The sequence below is a fragment of the Pyricularia pennisetigena genome, chromosome 3, assembly GCF_004337985.1.
Source record: "Pyricularia pennisetigena strain Br36 chromosome 3, whole genome shotgun sequence".
Taxonomy (NCBI): Eukaryota; Fungi; Ascomycota; class Sordariomycetes; order Magnaporthales; family Pyriculariaceae; genus Pyricularia; species Pyricularia pennisetigena.
Genome location: NC_043742.1, coordinates 6,287,550 through 6,301,809, shown reverse-complemented (window position 1 = coordinate 6,301,809; position 14,260 = coordinate 6,287,550). Strand labels below are relative to the sequence as shown.

The following is a 14,260-nucleotide window of genomic DNA, read 5'->3' as shown; positions in this document are numbered from 1 at the left end:
GATTTTCAGTAGATGATGGTGGTGGTACCATCCCTCGCTACCTCAAAAGGCACCATCGTGAGGGGCGCGATGGAACCGTGGCGTGCTTATGATAAATAAATGTCAGCCCATTTCCAGTCCCGTGGAAAGAACCAGCTCTGTCTTGACCGGAAGTGCCTGATCAACTTGGACACAACCATAAAAAATTGGCCGACCACCCACTCCCATATCAAAAACACCTACCTCAGCTGTACCCACAACAAATTGCAAACAAGGCAGATTTAACCTTGTTTTCTGTGCGATACCAACGTGTTTTTTTTCTCCGGGAGAGTCGCAACGCAATCGTCTGTCCTGGCAGGGGGCGGCAGAAAACGATGTGGCCCCTTGCTGGTACCGGTTTCCAGGCCCGGGTGCTCTGGTTGGCTGACGGGCCTTGGCCATCACAGCACCGGCCGGTCCGGGTAAATAAACAAAACGGCTATATCACGATCTCGCCCCCCAGATTGACCCTGCACTTCATTTAATCGATATTGAATCTGCAAAGGGGCATTCTAGACCTCAGCTAGCCATGACCGAGTGGTCGTTCCCACGAACGGCGGGACCAGACGAGGGGGGTTCGTTTTCGGGAGGCAAGACGGGCCAAGATTCCACGTTATTTGGGGGGTTTTTATATTGAGAGGCAACATGTTTATATTGGAAAGGCGAAAATGATCTGCCTATAAATATCTCCTCGGCGCCACTAACAGAGCTCAGTGAAGCAGTTGATATTAAACAACATTAGGATCCAGAAAAGAAAAAAAAAAAAAAAAAAAAAAAAACAGCAACGCAACACTGCGTCTGCATTTACGCACTCGCAAGCTCCACCATCCCTAGGACAGAACGTCAAATAAAACCAAGATGCGTGGCATCACCATCTCATTTGCCCTGTTGGGCCTGGCCTTCGCGGCCCCAGCAGACCAGCGTGCGGCCGAACTCGAGACACGGCAAACCTTCCAGATCGGGCCGGGCAGCGGTGTAGTCCTCGAACCCAGCAACCCCGGCGGCAGCTGCAACCAGGACGTCTTTGAGAAGACGGGCTTCTGCATCATCGGCGGCAAGATCAACCCGCGCCAGACTTTCTCCCTTCCAAACGACAAGGGGGCGAGCCTCCGTCAGGCCATCAAGGAGGCGCAGCTGGAGATCCAGAGGCTGGAGGCCAAGGACTCCCTCACCGAGGACGAGAAGAAGCAGCTCGAGGCACTCAAGTACTTTGTCAAGAAGACGTCGGGCGTCGTCAGCATCTCCCCGGCCGACGGGGGCTCGACGGTACTGGTGCCCGGCCGCATGGCCCGGCGCCAGAGCTCCGGGTCGCCGTGTCTGGTTGACCTGGAGAAGTACCAGCGCGAGCTGATGGCGTTCCTGCTCTCGTTCCCGCCCAGGGAGCGCGCTCAGATCTGGGCAGAGCTGATCCAGAACGTCTGCAACATCCAGACCGGTCCCATCAAGCCGGACCCTACCATCCCTGGCGGTTCCATCAAGCCTGACCAGCCTGCGCCGTCTACGACACTGAAGCCGAGCGACTAGACGGGGAAAAAACTCGAGCAGGGTCTGCTAGGGGGAGATGGGCGTGTATGGAGTAACGGCACAGAGGAGACTATGGACGTCGATGCACCCAAAGCAAACAAACCTTGGCCACGGGAGGGTTTACGGCCGGGCGGCACTTTGAGGCTTTGCTCAAAAAAGGGGGGTTGGAGAAGTTGGTCACTTCGAATCACTGTCATGTGGAATTGTATTGCCCATCATATCTCGGGGGCGGCGGCGAGTCACGGCCTCGGATTCATCTTTTGCAACCTTTTACTTTGACTATTTTTCTTTTCTCTTTTTTTCTTTCGCAAAGTCCCAGACTACTATATTCCTCTTTCCTAGTGGCTTTAGTATAGCGGCTCCAAACCAAAGGCTTGATTGACTTATTTGCCTCGGACTATGTGACCCTTTCTTCCATGATGGAGAGAATATCAACAAAGGCCAAGACGGTGGCACATCCGGCGCAGCCTCGTGGAGGGACGCGCGTTCAGAACTATGCTATATCGCCCCAAGTGCTTACTGTAAGAGACTCTCTTTGTGACACCACGGAGTTTGGTGCTAGGAGTGGAATGGTATTCTTTTCCTGGCGGCATCGCCTCGCCGGATCTCCTCGCCGACGTCGTCATGCTTTGGTTTTTTTTAGCGGGAACAGTGGATGAACGAAGAAGGTTTACAGACTCCTTTTCGGTTTTTTTTTATTCTGCACAACACCCACTCAGGTACAATAGTTCTTCTTTTCTCTAGCAGTAGTACAATCATGGCGGCGCTTGTTATTTTTTTTTTTTTTTTTTTTTTTTTTTTTTGATTCTGTTCTGTTTCTTGCCGGGTTTGCCGCGGAAAAAGAGCACTAAGGAAACAAAAACATACGATCTGACCATCTACTAGAAAGAACACCGCCACGGAGGAACGCGGCGGCGTCCAGAAAACTCAAGCATGTTCAGAACAATACCTACACACACCTCCCCCTTCTCCTTCTCTCCAGCCTCCTCCCAATGTCACTTGTACATTCTTGACGCTATCTCATCTCTAGCGCGCATTACATGCCCACTCTCAAGCCCCGAGACCCCGAACCCAGCACGACTCTTGCAAGAGGCGCAGAGGCGCCAACAAAGTCAGTTCGGAGACGCACCGGCCTCGCGGTCGCATCGCCGGAGGCTTGTCAGCCCGAAACCCCCCACCCCTTGGGCGCGCGGCAATCGTGCCTGGTCGTGACGATAGAGTTTTTTTTTTTTTTTTTTTTTTTTTTTTTTGGTTTCTGCTTACCAAGCCCCTTCTAGCTCCTGATCGTAAGAGCAAGTAAGAGAGAGAGAAAAAAAATATCGGGAAAAAAACATGATGGAATAAACCCAAAAAGGGCAATCGCATTGTATAAAGCAAAAAGCCCTTTACTCGCTACACACTATCCATGCTAGTGGTTGCATTTGTGTACAGGGGGCCCTAATGCTGGGGCGGGAGGCGGGCAGACTTGTACCATAGTAGACAGTCGGTAAATGGCAAGTAATTGAGTTTACATACATGCAGGCGGGAGTGCGTGCGTGCGTATACCCTGGCCTTGTCAATGCTAAGGTTTGTGGTAAGCTTGTATCCGTCGAGGGTTGCATTGTTTGAACCACAAGAGACGATAAGACTTGATCGCATGGACCAAACAACATAGGATGGAACGAGGTATATACTACTCTTCCCGTGGTGGGTGTAACAAAGGGCATTCCTTTTCTTTATCAAAAAGTCTATCAGGCAACCTCTTATCGTCCAGACAAAAAGCGGCGACAAACCACACACAGACACACACAGACACGATAAAAAAAACCAGACAGAGACAGAGATTTTGCCGAGAGTTAAACGCCTGGCCTCTTGGCCTCCTCCCCTGAAACCGCAGTACGCGGATAAACTGGGCGATAAAAATGAGCACAGACTTGCAGGTCACTTATCTAGTTGACGCGGCAGACGCCATGCGTACGCGACCCGAAACTCTGTTTGGTAAAAGTATAAACAATAGCAAGCCAGGCTGGGCAAAAAAAAAACCCGGCTTGCCTGCAAGCCTCGCTGTGCCCGTTGGGTCTTGGATGTCTTAGACTTTGATATACTCTCCCTTCGAGAAAAAAAAATGCCTGTTTGTTTGTTTCCTTTTACGGCAAAGTCTGGCATCAAAAGAGAATAGTGGACCCCCCGTTAAACCAACCTGTGTTGTGCATGGTAGTTCGCTCGCTCGCTCACTAACTTGCGACTAACTTGCAAAGCTGAGTAAAGCAGTACAAGGTAGGTCAGGAGTAGTAGGTACCGTTTAGGCACAGAAACAAAACATAAAAAAAAAAGGTACTAACCCTACCCCCCCCCCCCCCCCCCCCCCCCCCCCCTTCCCCCCATGATCTTCTTTTTTGAGTTTCTAGCGCTTCCATGGGCCTCTCGGCGGGCGTTTGCTTTGCTTTCAAGGGTAAGGTTTAGAAGAATATTAGACTTGGAGGGACCAAGGAAGAGAGAGATCGGGAGAGATCAGGAGATCAGGAGATCAGGAGAGATAGAGAGAGACAACAGAAACGCGAGACAAGGTTTTGACCATAAGCGAGAAGAAGAAAAGACCAGGGAAGGAAGAAAAGAAACAAACAAAAAAAATTAGCTTTGATATCTGCGACATGTCGCCGCATTTCCGTCTCTCTCTCTCTCCCTCTCTCTCTCTCTCTCTCTCTCTCTCTCTCTCTCTCTCTCTCTCTTGCCGTTATTGGGATGGACTTGAAGCACGGCCTGGTCTGATTCTTGTTTTTGTTTTCTATCTATCATTCTTAGTATTACTAATATTTCTTTGACGTTTGGCGGCCGACAAAGTCTCTTTTTTATCTTTCTCCGAAAAGCCGGGTTTACTCTGTGGAGAGAGCCTGGGGGGAAGGATGGGGGGGCTTGTGTGTGTGCGTGTGTGTGTATATATTTTACGAAACACGTTTGCCCACGCTGCTGGGAAAAGGTCTGAATAAACAAGAAAACTTTGTTCACTTGTCAGTTCATTCCTTTTTTGTCGTAACTCTTTTTTTTTATTTTCATTATTATTATTATTATTATTATTATTTTTTTACGGTTTTAAACATCCCGTGCACCCACCGCAACGTCGTCTTCGTTTAACATGGGGGGCCACACACACACACGCATAATTCTACTTCAATGTTGGGTTCGTTGGCCCCTGCAGCAAACTCTGCTCACGGACAATCGCGGCATATCCTTGACCCTCGCCCTCTTCCCGAAAAGTACTACGTACAATCCAGATATACCCCGAACAAGCTCAGGCCTCCCCAGGGAACAAGGGGCAGAATAGTACAGAACAAAAGATCAGAAGAAGAAAAAAGTTAAAAAAAAAAAATTAATAAAAAATAAAAAAATAAAAAAAAAAGTCCACCTGTTCGTTGCAAGTCAGAAACATCGGCTTTTCCCTGATCTCCGCTTAAACCGGCCGGACTTCTCGAACATGATCAGCGCAAGCGAGCTGACGGGAGACGTGGGTAGGTAACATTTGTTTTTGTTTCCTTTGTTGCTATCTTTAGGGCGATTTTCGATTCTTTATTCCTTATTACTACTGTACGTAGACAAACAAGAAGAGCCGCGTCTTCTTTCTCGGCATTGCTCCGAAAAGAGGCCCACTTACTTACACGGGGCTTTATACTATGAGCCACATGTTGCAAAGAGAAAAAAAAAAAAAAAAGACAACCAACTATGCTAGAATAGCATCTCAAAATCGCCAGCAGGCTGTAGCCTACATGCTTCTGCCACGCTGTGATTGCACATGGCTAGACAGCTTGATTAACTGGAAACGCGATGGTGAGGCTTGGGATATGGCTTCGGGTTAATAGCCCATTGGGCCGAATCCGGCGATGCTGCCGCCATCTTTCGTACTGTATGTGGTACGTTATATGCCCATCTAGTCAACGGAGAGTCTGTGCTGGACAGCCTCGACCGCGATTCATGCTTGCTAATTTAGCTGCCGGCAGGTGACATATGCCAGGCCGAAGTCCCGTTCCCTCGCATTACTCCGTAGGGTTCACGTTCTGGCTTGTGCATGCGTCAAGATTTTGGCTCGTGCCCTTTGGCACCTTTTTTTTCCCCCCTCTCTTTCTTCTTAGCATGCATGCATCGTATCTGTTCCTCGCTCCAAAATGAAATTCTGTCAGGAAAGTCCTTGCAGTTGAAATTCCCAAATACAGACTTGCCAAGCATTATGTCCGCTCGTCCACGCCAATGCCTGGTAAATCCCGTGATCCAGCATAGGACATGACATGCCTACAGTGTAACAAGGAAACCCCCAGAACAGAGGGATCAGACACAAAGAAACCCTACGCGCGTCCCGGGCAATGCAAGATTTCAAATGACGCCCCACACTTTGGATGACTTTGCAGCAAGAAAAGAAAAGAAAAAGACAGAAAGAAAAAAAAAAGTCAAAGTGGAATAGACGTACCTTGGCAACAACATCGAGTCACTCACTGGCCGTGGCTGGGGGGACATCGATCGCAAAAGAGTAGCATAGATGGCAATATATCGCAGACACGTACATGTTTGTATTCAAGACTACCTTTACTCCCGCACAGCGGTGTAGTGTAGTAACATAGCATGATGCTTTGGGACAGAAACAAAAAAAAAAAAAAAACGGACACCTACCTCATGTGGTATCCAACTGGAGGGCTGGGTTGTGGGGCTGGCAGTTCAAGCGATGGGGAAAAGGTTCGCCGGCGTCCATGTCATTCTCTGATCTGATTTGAGGTGATCGTAGCTCCGTCCGGAACCCTCCCGTAGGGCCCGCGTGTGGTGGGGGCAAGAACAACGTCGGATCGTATCCCCACTTCCGGTACATGCCGGCATTTGGGGGATTTTGTCTTTTTTGGCCTCACCGCTTCATGGATACCTGCTGGTATTTCGCCCCCCCCCCCCCCGCTCGCGCTCTCTCTCTCGCTGGTCTCGTAGCACTCACCTGCCCGCATATCGGGCTGCGATGGGTGAGTGTAACAAGGGGGTTCGCGGCGACGAGATCTGCCGACCCCCAAAGAAGCAAGGACAACGTGCCCTGCACCTATCTTCTCGTCTTACTCGTGCCGGCCGACATCTGTCTCTCTTGAGCGACTCTCGCACAGATTAGACACAAGGCATCAGAAGAGACAGACTTCTGTCAGCGTCTGAGCGCCCGGACGGAATGTGACTGCTGACATGAGACGGCTGCGATTTCGACAGAGCCGCGGGCCGAGCACCGCAAACTGAAAAGAGAAAGAGAGAAAAAAAAAAAAAAAACCTTTCCCAAATCCCCAAGAGTTTCCACTCGTCCAAGCTCTGGGAATCACGCGAAACCACCATAGCCGCAGGGATTTGCCCGTGTCGGCCGACATCGATGTTGATATTTATTATTATTATTATTACTACTATTATTTTTCCTTATTAGAGTTCCCCATGCGCAGGAGGCAGTGCTTTTCTTGTCTTCCTGGCAGCAGCGAAGAAGCATGCTCCAAAAAAAAACAAGAGATTCTGAAACAGAGGCAGACTTCGTAGTGACACCCCCCAAAGTGGTAATTGGTAACTATACTACACGGGAAGCTTAGACCATCCCAGTTGACTCGTGGAAGAAACAAGCCGGTAGGTGATGGATGCCTATGGATGGTGTCGTCCTTCTCTACGGAAGCACTTGCCTACCCTGGTATTCAAGACGCCCGACTGCACAATGAACGACTGACCCTTCACCGCCCCCCAACAGCAAAAAAAGCAATGACAACAGAGGCCTGGCCTGCGTGTTTTTGTGGGCCGGAATATGTGCATAGTAGAGAGGATTCCTGCGCCCGTATGTGCACCCTAAACCAATCGGAAGCGTATACGGTCATGTTATATGAAGGCAGCACAGCAAGGGGAGCATTTGCTACGGGATATACTCCATTATGCTAGCTACCTCGGGGGAACTGAGTAAGGAGCATTTGTCGAATGCCAACTATAGTGCCACGCTACTCTACGTATGCAATGTGATAATAACACTACCGTGAAAATTAAGTCCATGGGCAGACTGCAGGGAACAGTAAGGGCCAAGGCAAGGAACAGGTGCAACCAGTTGTGTTCAGAAGAAGGAGCAGGGCCAAGATGCGAACGAGGGTAGAGTGATAGATGCACGGCCAGTACGCTAGCCATGCAGGCTCCAGTCTGACGGATGAAGGTAAAGCTAAGGTATGTATGTATGTATGTATGTATGTGTCGTGAGATTTGGCAGGTCCAGCTTACCACGTAAGAGAACGGGCAGAGTCAAGGGAATATAGTGCGGGTTGGGTGTGGGAACAAAAAGGGAAAAAAATGGGGTGATGAATTACAGTTTTTTTCGCCCTTCAGCGGACAACCTCGCAGGCGTCCTTGTCCAATCTAACCAACTCTGTAGCCAGTAACATGCCCCAGTCTCTTGCCAGCCTCAGTGGAGATAGATAAAAGGTCATGCAGGACATCGGGCAACGGTGAATGGTTGAAGGTTTTTGACTATGGATCAATCCTTGATCTAGAATATGAAGAGGAGGGTGGGAAAGGATGTTCCCATGGGAACCTGGGGAAAACGCTGATTGGGCAACAAGAAGCATAGTGCAGACGCAAAGGGAGGAAGGAGAAGGAGAGAGAAACAGAGAGAGCAAGGAGATATCAATCTGACCAGTCAAATCCATCTCCTCTAGTGCTGCCAAACAAAAGTTCGAGGAAAAGCGTGCTGCCACAACGTGCATGCGCCATGCAGAAATCCTCTTTACCCATCAGCGCCTAGCGCCAACGGACCTGATGCTGACATGCCGCCGTCAAGCAGGAAAAATGGAGGGAACCACGCATTTGTTGCGCCCTAGGCCAAGCCCAGGCTCCTACTGGTCCTGCATGCTCTTGAAAGATGCAGGTTTGCGGCGGGAGGCGTCTTTGCTTTTTGTTGGCATCCTTTTAGGTCACTCCCCCCATAAGTAAGGTAGCAACCAGCAGTAGGAGTACCACCATAGCAGTGTGCTTACTCAGTAGTTGGGTGATTGTGTGTGCAATAGAGGAGAGGGAACCAAGAAGAAAAATGAAATGAATTGGCAACCAAGGAAAATACCCATTGTACGAGGGGGCAAAAGGGAACCAACACAGCCGAGCTGCGGCAAGCTGCACAGCATTGTAGCATCAAAATCGCATGGCGGTGGCACAGTTTTCGCGATGGGCTGTCAGTGGACAAGACGTGCATGATTTTTTGCTCGGTAGGGAATTGCCGTGGTTGCCCCGTGCCTTTCAAATCTAGCATGGTGCTGGGAAGGTGAGAGAAAGAAAACAAAAAGTTGGCTGCCGCGCAATTAGAACGATAACGAACGAGAAGACCCGTCAGACAATCAGCACCCCCTTCAGCGCGATAGATATCATCACATTGCAGACAGGCTGCAAGTGCATGGGTGGAAAGGAAATGATGCACTTTAACCTACGTCTCCACCTTTTCTCCTCATCCTGACTCGCTCATCCCATTTATCGTTTTTGGAGTTGAGTTTGCCTTGGGGGTGTTGCTTCTTGTTTCCCCAAAATTTCCATTTATCGACTAGCCCTGGGCCATGGCAAAAAAGAACCACAAACAAGAAAGAACACCTCAAGTCTCGGTTCTTGTACTTGACAATGCACCGTTTGGCCGGTATTACACCGCGCGCGTTTGAGGTAAAAGGTACCTACCTGCTTACTTTTTCTGATCCTAGCACGCATTTATAAAGAGAAACAAATTAATAAACAAAACAAAAGCCACAGGAAAAGCCCAGGTCGAGCCCGCAACCATCATTCCTATTAAATGAAAAAATAGAAATCAATTTATTTGACTTACTGGGCATTGGGGCTGATCCTTCCGTCATCATGTCGACGGTCGTTCCATCCCCACGTTATTTACCAATAAAAGACTCGGGATAATTTATCTGAAGGCCCGCCCCGGTACCTATTATCGCGTACCTTCCCCCCCTGACGACTCCCAAGCTAGTTTTCTTGTTCTCTATTTCCCATTCAACACCAAGATACCCCCTACAAGGCACCCTACAAGCCCAGTTTACTCTAGCGCTTTTCTTTGGTTCCAAGTTGGGTAGCAGAGCGAGGAGATCAGGTCTGGGCTGTGAAAAAAAAGCCTCTCGGGTTCCTTTTTTTTGGGACATGGCTCTGCTCCGACTTTGCTGCTGCAAGCTGCCACAAAAAGCCGGAAGTGGCTTGGATCTGCAAAAAAAAAAAACGAACCTGGCGCCCGCCGGCCTTTTTACCTTGGAACGGGAACATGCCAGGATATCATGGGAGGGAGACGGAAAAGGTTGGGAACGGGGAATTAGTTTGGCTAAGTTTTGTACCAAACATAGGGCGTTCAAGAAAGAATGAAAGAAAAGAAAAGAGACCAGACCGTCGGGGCGCAGCGCTTTTTGCGATATACCCCCCCTTGCTTTGTTCCTCGTCGTCCTCGTTCCTTCTTCCACCCCCGGCCGCCCACCCACTACGAACGAGTCTTCCCAATCCCAGTTATTCAAACGATCATCGATCAGCACCTTAGTCGTGGACAAGTAGACTAAAGCGGATAAAATGGCAGATGAACTGCGTAAGCGTGCAGATGGAAAGTGGGGGAGGAAGGCTAGCAAGCATCCCCAACTACCTACTGTAAGACGCTACTGTAGTACGGGCGTAATTTATCCTGCGTCACCGCGATATCAATCACACCTTTTTTTTTTTTTGGTTCTTGGTTTTCCCCCTTGCGACCAATCCCAGGCTACTGTTGCTCTCTGCCTCCTTAAATTGCTCTCAACATGGAGTCATCACTATTTTTAACAGCCTAGAGAGCGAGTCTAAGGAACCAAGTACGTACCTGACTACCTTTAGTGCTGAGTGTCCTTGGGTCAGCGTTCTGGCTAGTTAAGGACGCATCAACTGGAACTCACGTGCACCATCACAGCTGGAATCTTCCGAGATTGTTATCATATCGAGAAACTTACTACCTACAGTAACAATGTAACATTATCATTAACAGGAATCATTGGATCTTGTTGTTTGGGTTGACAACTCGCCAACTGACGAGGGTCGTTCATCTTGTATTTTTTGCAGCACCTTGGATTCTTGCCCATCGGTAGCTTGCTTTTGTATCAGGGGTTCTGACGCCCTCGTTCTTCCTCCTGTTAATGTCTAGGCAACAAAACAATATTTTCCAAATGTGGCCTCCGAAATTTTTCCCAAGACAGATTTTGATCTCTCGCAAGAGCAAAGACACGCTTCCGACCAAAGAATAAAAAAAATAAAACGTACAAAACACAGTGATGTGAATGAAAAAGTAGGAAATGGTATCATCCAAACGACTGTCTCGCAGAAGCTCAAAGCAAACTCCTGTGAGCCCCCCGGTATCGTGAGAAAAAAAAAAAAAGAAAACTCCTTCCGTTCTAGTGATCTTGTGAACAGAAAAAGAGATTGCCACCCCAAAAGAGAAAAAGACAATAGCCAAAAAGATCAAACCCGCCGTGTCTTGGGACAAAATGAAACCCCCCAACTCCATACAATCTCGGTCATACCAACGACCTAAAACATTTCTTGCGCCATCGTAAAAAGAAAAAAAAAATAAAAAGAAATGCTCCGATCCAAAATAAATGTTGTCCTTGCACGAGCTCGGCTTGGACCTTGATAACAAAGGAAAATGTAAAAAGAGGCAAAAGAATGCGTCAAAACAAGCGGCCTAAGTGTCGTGAGGGCCCGGGATTAAATACAGTTATATGTTTTGGTCAATGTTTTTGGTGGACGAAACACAAATCAAGAGTCCGGCTTTTGTCGTGATAGCTTTTGTTGTCGTAATACACGCTGGCACTAAAATGGAAAGTCCCGAAAATGCAGCGTTGTCGTTTAAATAATGACCGGAAATCCAAGCAGCGTGGCCAGAGGGTTTTAGTAACAGGCAAACATGGGTACCTGGTGATGCTGATGGAAATGGGCCGGATGAGGATGATGCATGACAGGCATAGGAGCAGGATGATGCACCTGGTACTTGTACATGGCATCCAAGAAGTGCGGGATGTGGTGCATGTGGTATGGGTTAACAGGAACTGGCGCCTTGGGCATGTGGTGACCATATGCCATGTTCATCTGTACTGGCTGCGATGGAACCGGGATGGGCATCGGAGGTACTGTGGAATGTCCCTGGAAGTGTGGAACGTATTCGGACGGCATTCCAGCGTGGCCATGGACGGCCGAGTCCGGGTCAAAAATGACAGCGCCCGACTCTGGGTGAGGGGGCGGTGTCACAGCATCGCGTGGACCCGGGCAATATTCATCTTCGTCCTCTGAGTCATCCTCTAGATCCTCGAGGCTGGACACGCTCATGGACTCGTCATCGGAAGCGTCGGACGACGCAGGCGAAAGTGGGGCGTCCTCGTACTCGTAGTCCTCATCGTCATCCACAATGGCATCCTCCTCAACGTATGAGATGTACTCAGGCGATGCCGCCGGGGCCATCTGTTGTTGCTCAGTAAACCTTGGGCAGGCAGCAATCTTGGCCTTGAGCTCTGGGAGAGTGATCCTCTCATCAGGGTTCCGGGTAAAAATGGCAGCCAGGATATCATTCAGCTCATCCGAGACTGGCAGGATGGTCTTGAGAAAATCCTTGCTCCGGGTGTATGCCCGGTAGGTAGAGTCCTCGAATGAGGCCTGCTTCCAGGGGTTACGGCCACAGGTCAGGTTAACCAGGATGACGCCCAGGCTCCAAACATCGTTTGGTGCGCAAAAGTAGTAAGGCCTCCTGGTAGTATGGTCTAGACACTCTGAAAAAGAGAAGAGAAAAAAAGAGGTTAGTTGAGATTGAAGGAAATTGGTTGGGTGACAGTTCGTAAGAAAAAAAAATCCACGGATTGGGTTGCCAGGGCCGGAGAACCGCCGGGTGGTGAGCCGCTTCAAAAACTTACCAGGAGACATGTAAAAAGTCGATCCACAGCCGTAGTCCTCAGATCGGTCCGAAGAGGTAGCAAGGCCAAAATCCGCCAGCTTGACGGTTTCCCCATTGTTGGACACCAGGATGTTCTCAGGCTTCAGATCACGGTGATAGATACCCTGGGAATGGCAGTACTCCACGGCATCCAGGATCTGAAGGAAAACCTGCTTGGCCAATGCGTCCTTACCAACATACTGTCCACGCTCGGTAATGTTATAGAAGAGATCACCTTCGGGGCAGTACTCCAAGATAACGTAGATGCATTCCGGGTCATCGATGATCTTCAGCATCGAAACAACATTGGGGTGCGCAGATGCGAGCCAGTGCAGGCGGATCTCACGCTGCTGGAAAGCAACCTGTCTCCTGTCGAGGGGCGTACCGTCGGCGTTGAACTTGCTAAGGGTCTTGACGGCATACCTGACCTGGGTCTTGACGTCCACGGCCGAGTACACCACACCGTATGCTCCTGTTCCGAGGATTCCTTGGAGCTGGAGGGTTCCGGCAAGGAACCTTCCTAACCTAGCCTCAGGCGCCGTTGGGACATATCTCGGCTGCTGCTGTACTTGGGACTGGATGGCGCACTTTGGGAGCTCGAACGGCGACGGAGAGGCTGGGGGCGTCGGGTATCCATATGGGAACTGCATATTATTGGATGTATCTGGGGGTTGTCGTGGTCGGGCCAAGAGATTCCTGGACCTATATCCTATGGGAGATGGTTTGCAAATAGGATCGCAGGAACAAGTGGTGCTTTAGCTGGAGCCAAAGACCAAGACGACCAGTGGAGTAGACAAAGAAAGGCCAGCGGGCTAGAGAGAATAAGAAAAGGAGAGTATAGGAGCTCCTGGTTTTCCTTTGTTCCTCAACAGTCCGGCTGAGCGATGGGCGTCTGACCAAGAAAAAAGAAGAGAGGATAGTAGAGAGAAATAGAAGATTCCAGGTAGAATTAGGCCTCCGGTTGAAACGTTTTGGGACTTCTGGAGATCACCAGGTCCCTCGAATTATTGGTTGCGAACAAAAGGTGACGTCGAGTCAACGAGTCGTGAGGTTGTCGCAAAGTGGAAAGGAGGCTGCCCTATTATCGTCAAAAAGAGGAGTCAGGGTGTCGAGTGGTCTAAGAAGGTCGTAGCGGTTTTTGTTTGGTGGTGAGGGTAGAGGAGAAGAGAGAAAGGGATAATAGAGAAAGCCTTTGACCTGGCGATGAAGGAAGAATAGGGAAAGAAGGGAGGAGGAGAGGAGTCGTGTTGGAAGGAACGTAGAGAAGGACGGGTCGTTATGTTGAAGTTGGAGATATGAAGGCTGAGGTGGAGGGGAGGAAAGGCCTTTGATGATATTCAATACAGCAAGCAGCTAGTTTCCCACTCGCCGCTGCTTGCCCACACGCCCGCTTGGCACACGAGTGGTAGGGCCCCACAGGATGGGAAAGAACCCAACTGGAGCAGGGGTGTGGGTGGCTGTAGGGACTTGCATCTCGGATGTACCTGGGTACCTAAAACTGCGTCGCCCAACCGAAGCAAAGCAAAGCCAAGCAGCATAGCAGGCACGCCATGGCCCTCGTCCGGAGTAGTCTGTACTTGGTAGGGTGGCCTGCCTGGGAAGAGGGGCGTGGAGACCAGGGTGGGAACTACGGTCGACAGGGAACAAGCCCGTTGGATGGGCAAGAGCTGTGGTCCGGGTCTTAGTAGCAGGGATCCACTCCATGCACATCTATTTCAAGTGCGGGCTAGGATTGGCCCCGGCTGATGGATCGTCATGGATAGGACGCTCCCAAGGCTCCTTTGCTCGTCTTGAGGTTTTGACAGA

General features: G+C 49.7%; 2 protein-coding genes across 2 annotated transcripts; one reads left to right on the top strand and one right to left on the bottom strand.

The window, feature by feature from the left end:
* Nucleotides 1-876: 876 nt before the first annotated feature.
* Nucleotides 877-1,542, top strand: PpBr36_03452 (uncharacterized protein; the record flags this gene model as incomplete). Its single annotated transcript, XM_029890624.1, has 1 exon — nt 877-1,542. One exon carries the CDS (start codon nt 877-879, stop codon nt 1,540-1,542), a length of 666 nt encoding a protein of 221 aa, XP_029754254.1.
* Nucleotides 1,543-11,421: 9,879 nt separating this feature from the next.
* Nucleotides 11,422-13,104, bottom strand: PpBr36_03451 (uncharacterized protein; the record flags this gene model as incomplete). Its single annotated transcript, XM_029890623.1, has 2 exons — nt 11,422-12,293; nt 12,435-13,104. The coding sequence occupies 2 exons, from the start codon at nt 13,102-13,104 to the stop codon at nt 11,422-11,424; spliced, it is 1,542 nt and encodes a 513-aa protein (XP_029754253.1).
* Between the last annotated feature and the right edge of the window lie 1,156 nt (nt 13,105-14,260).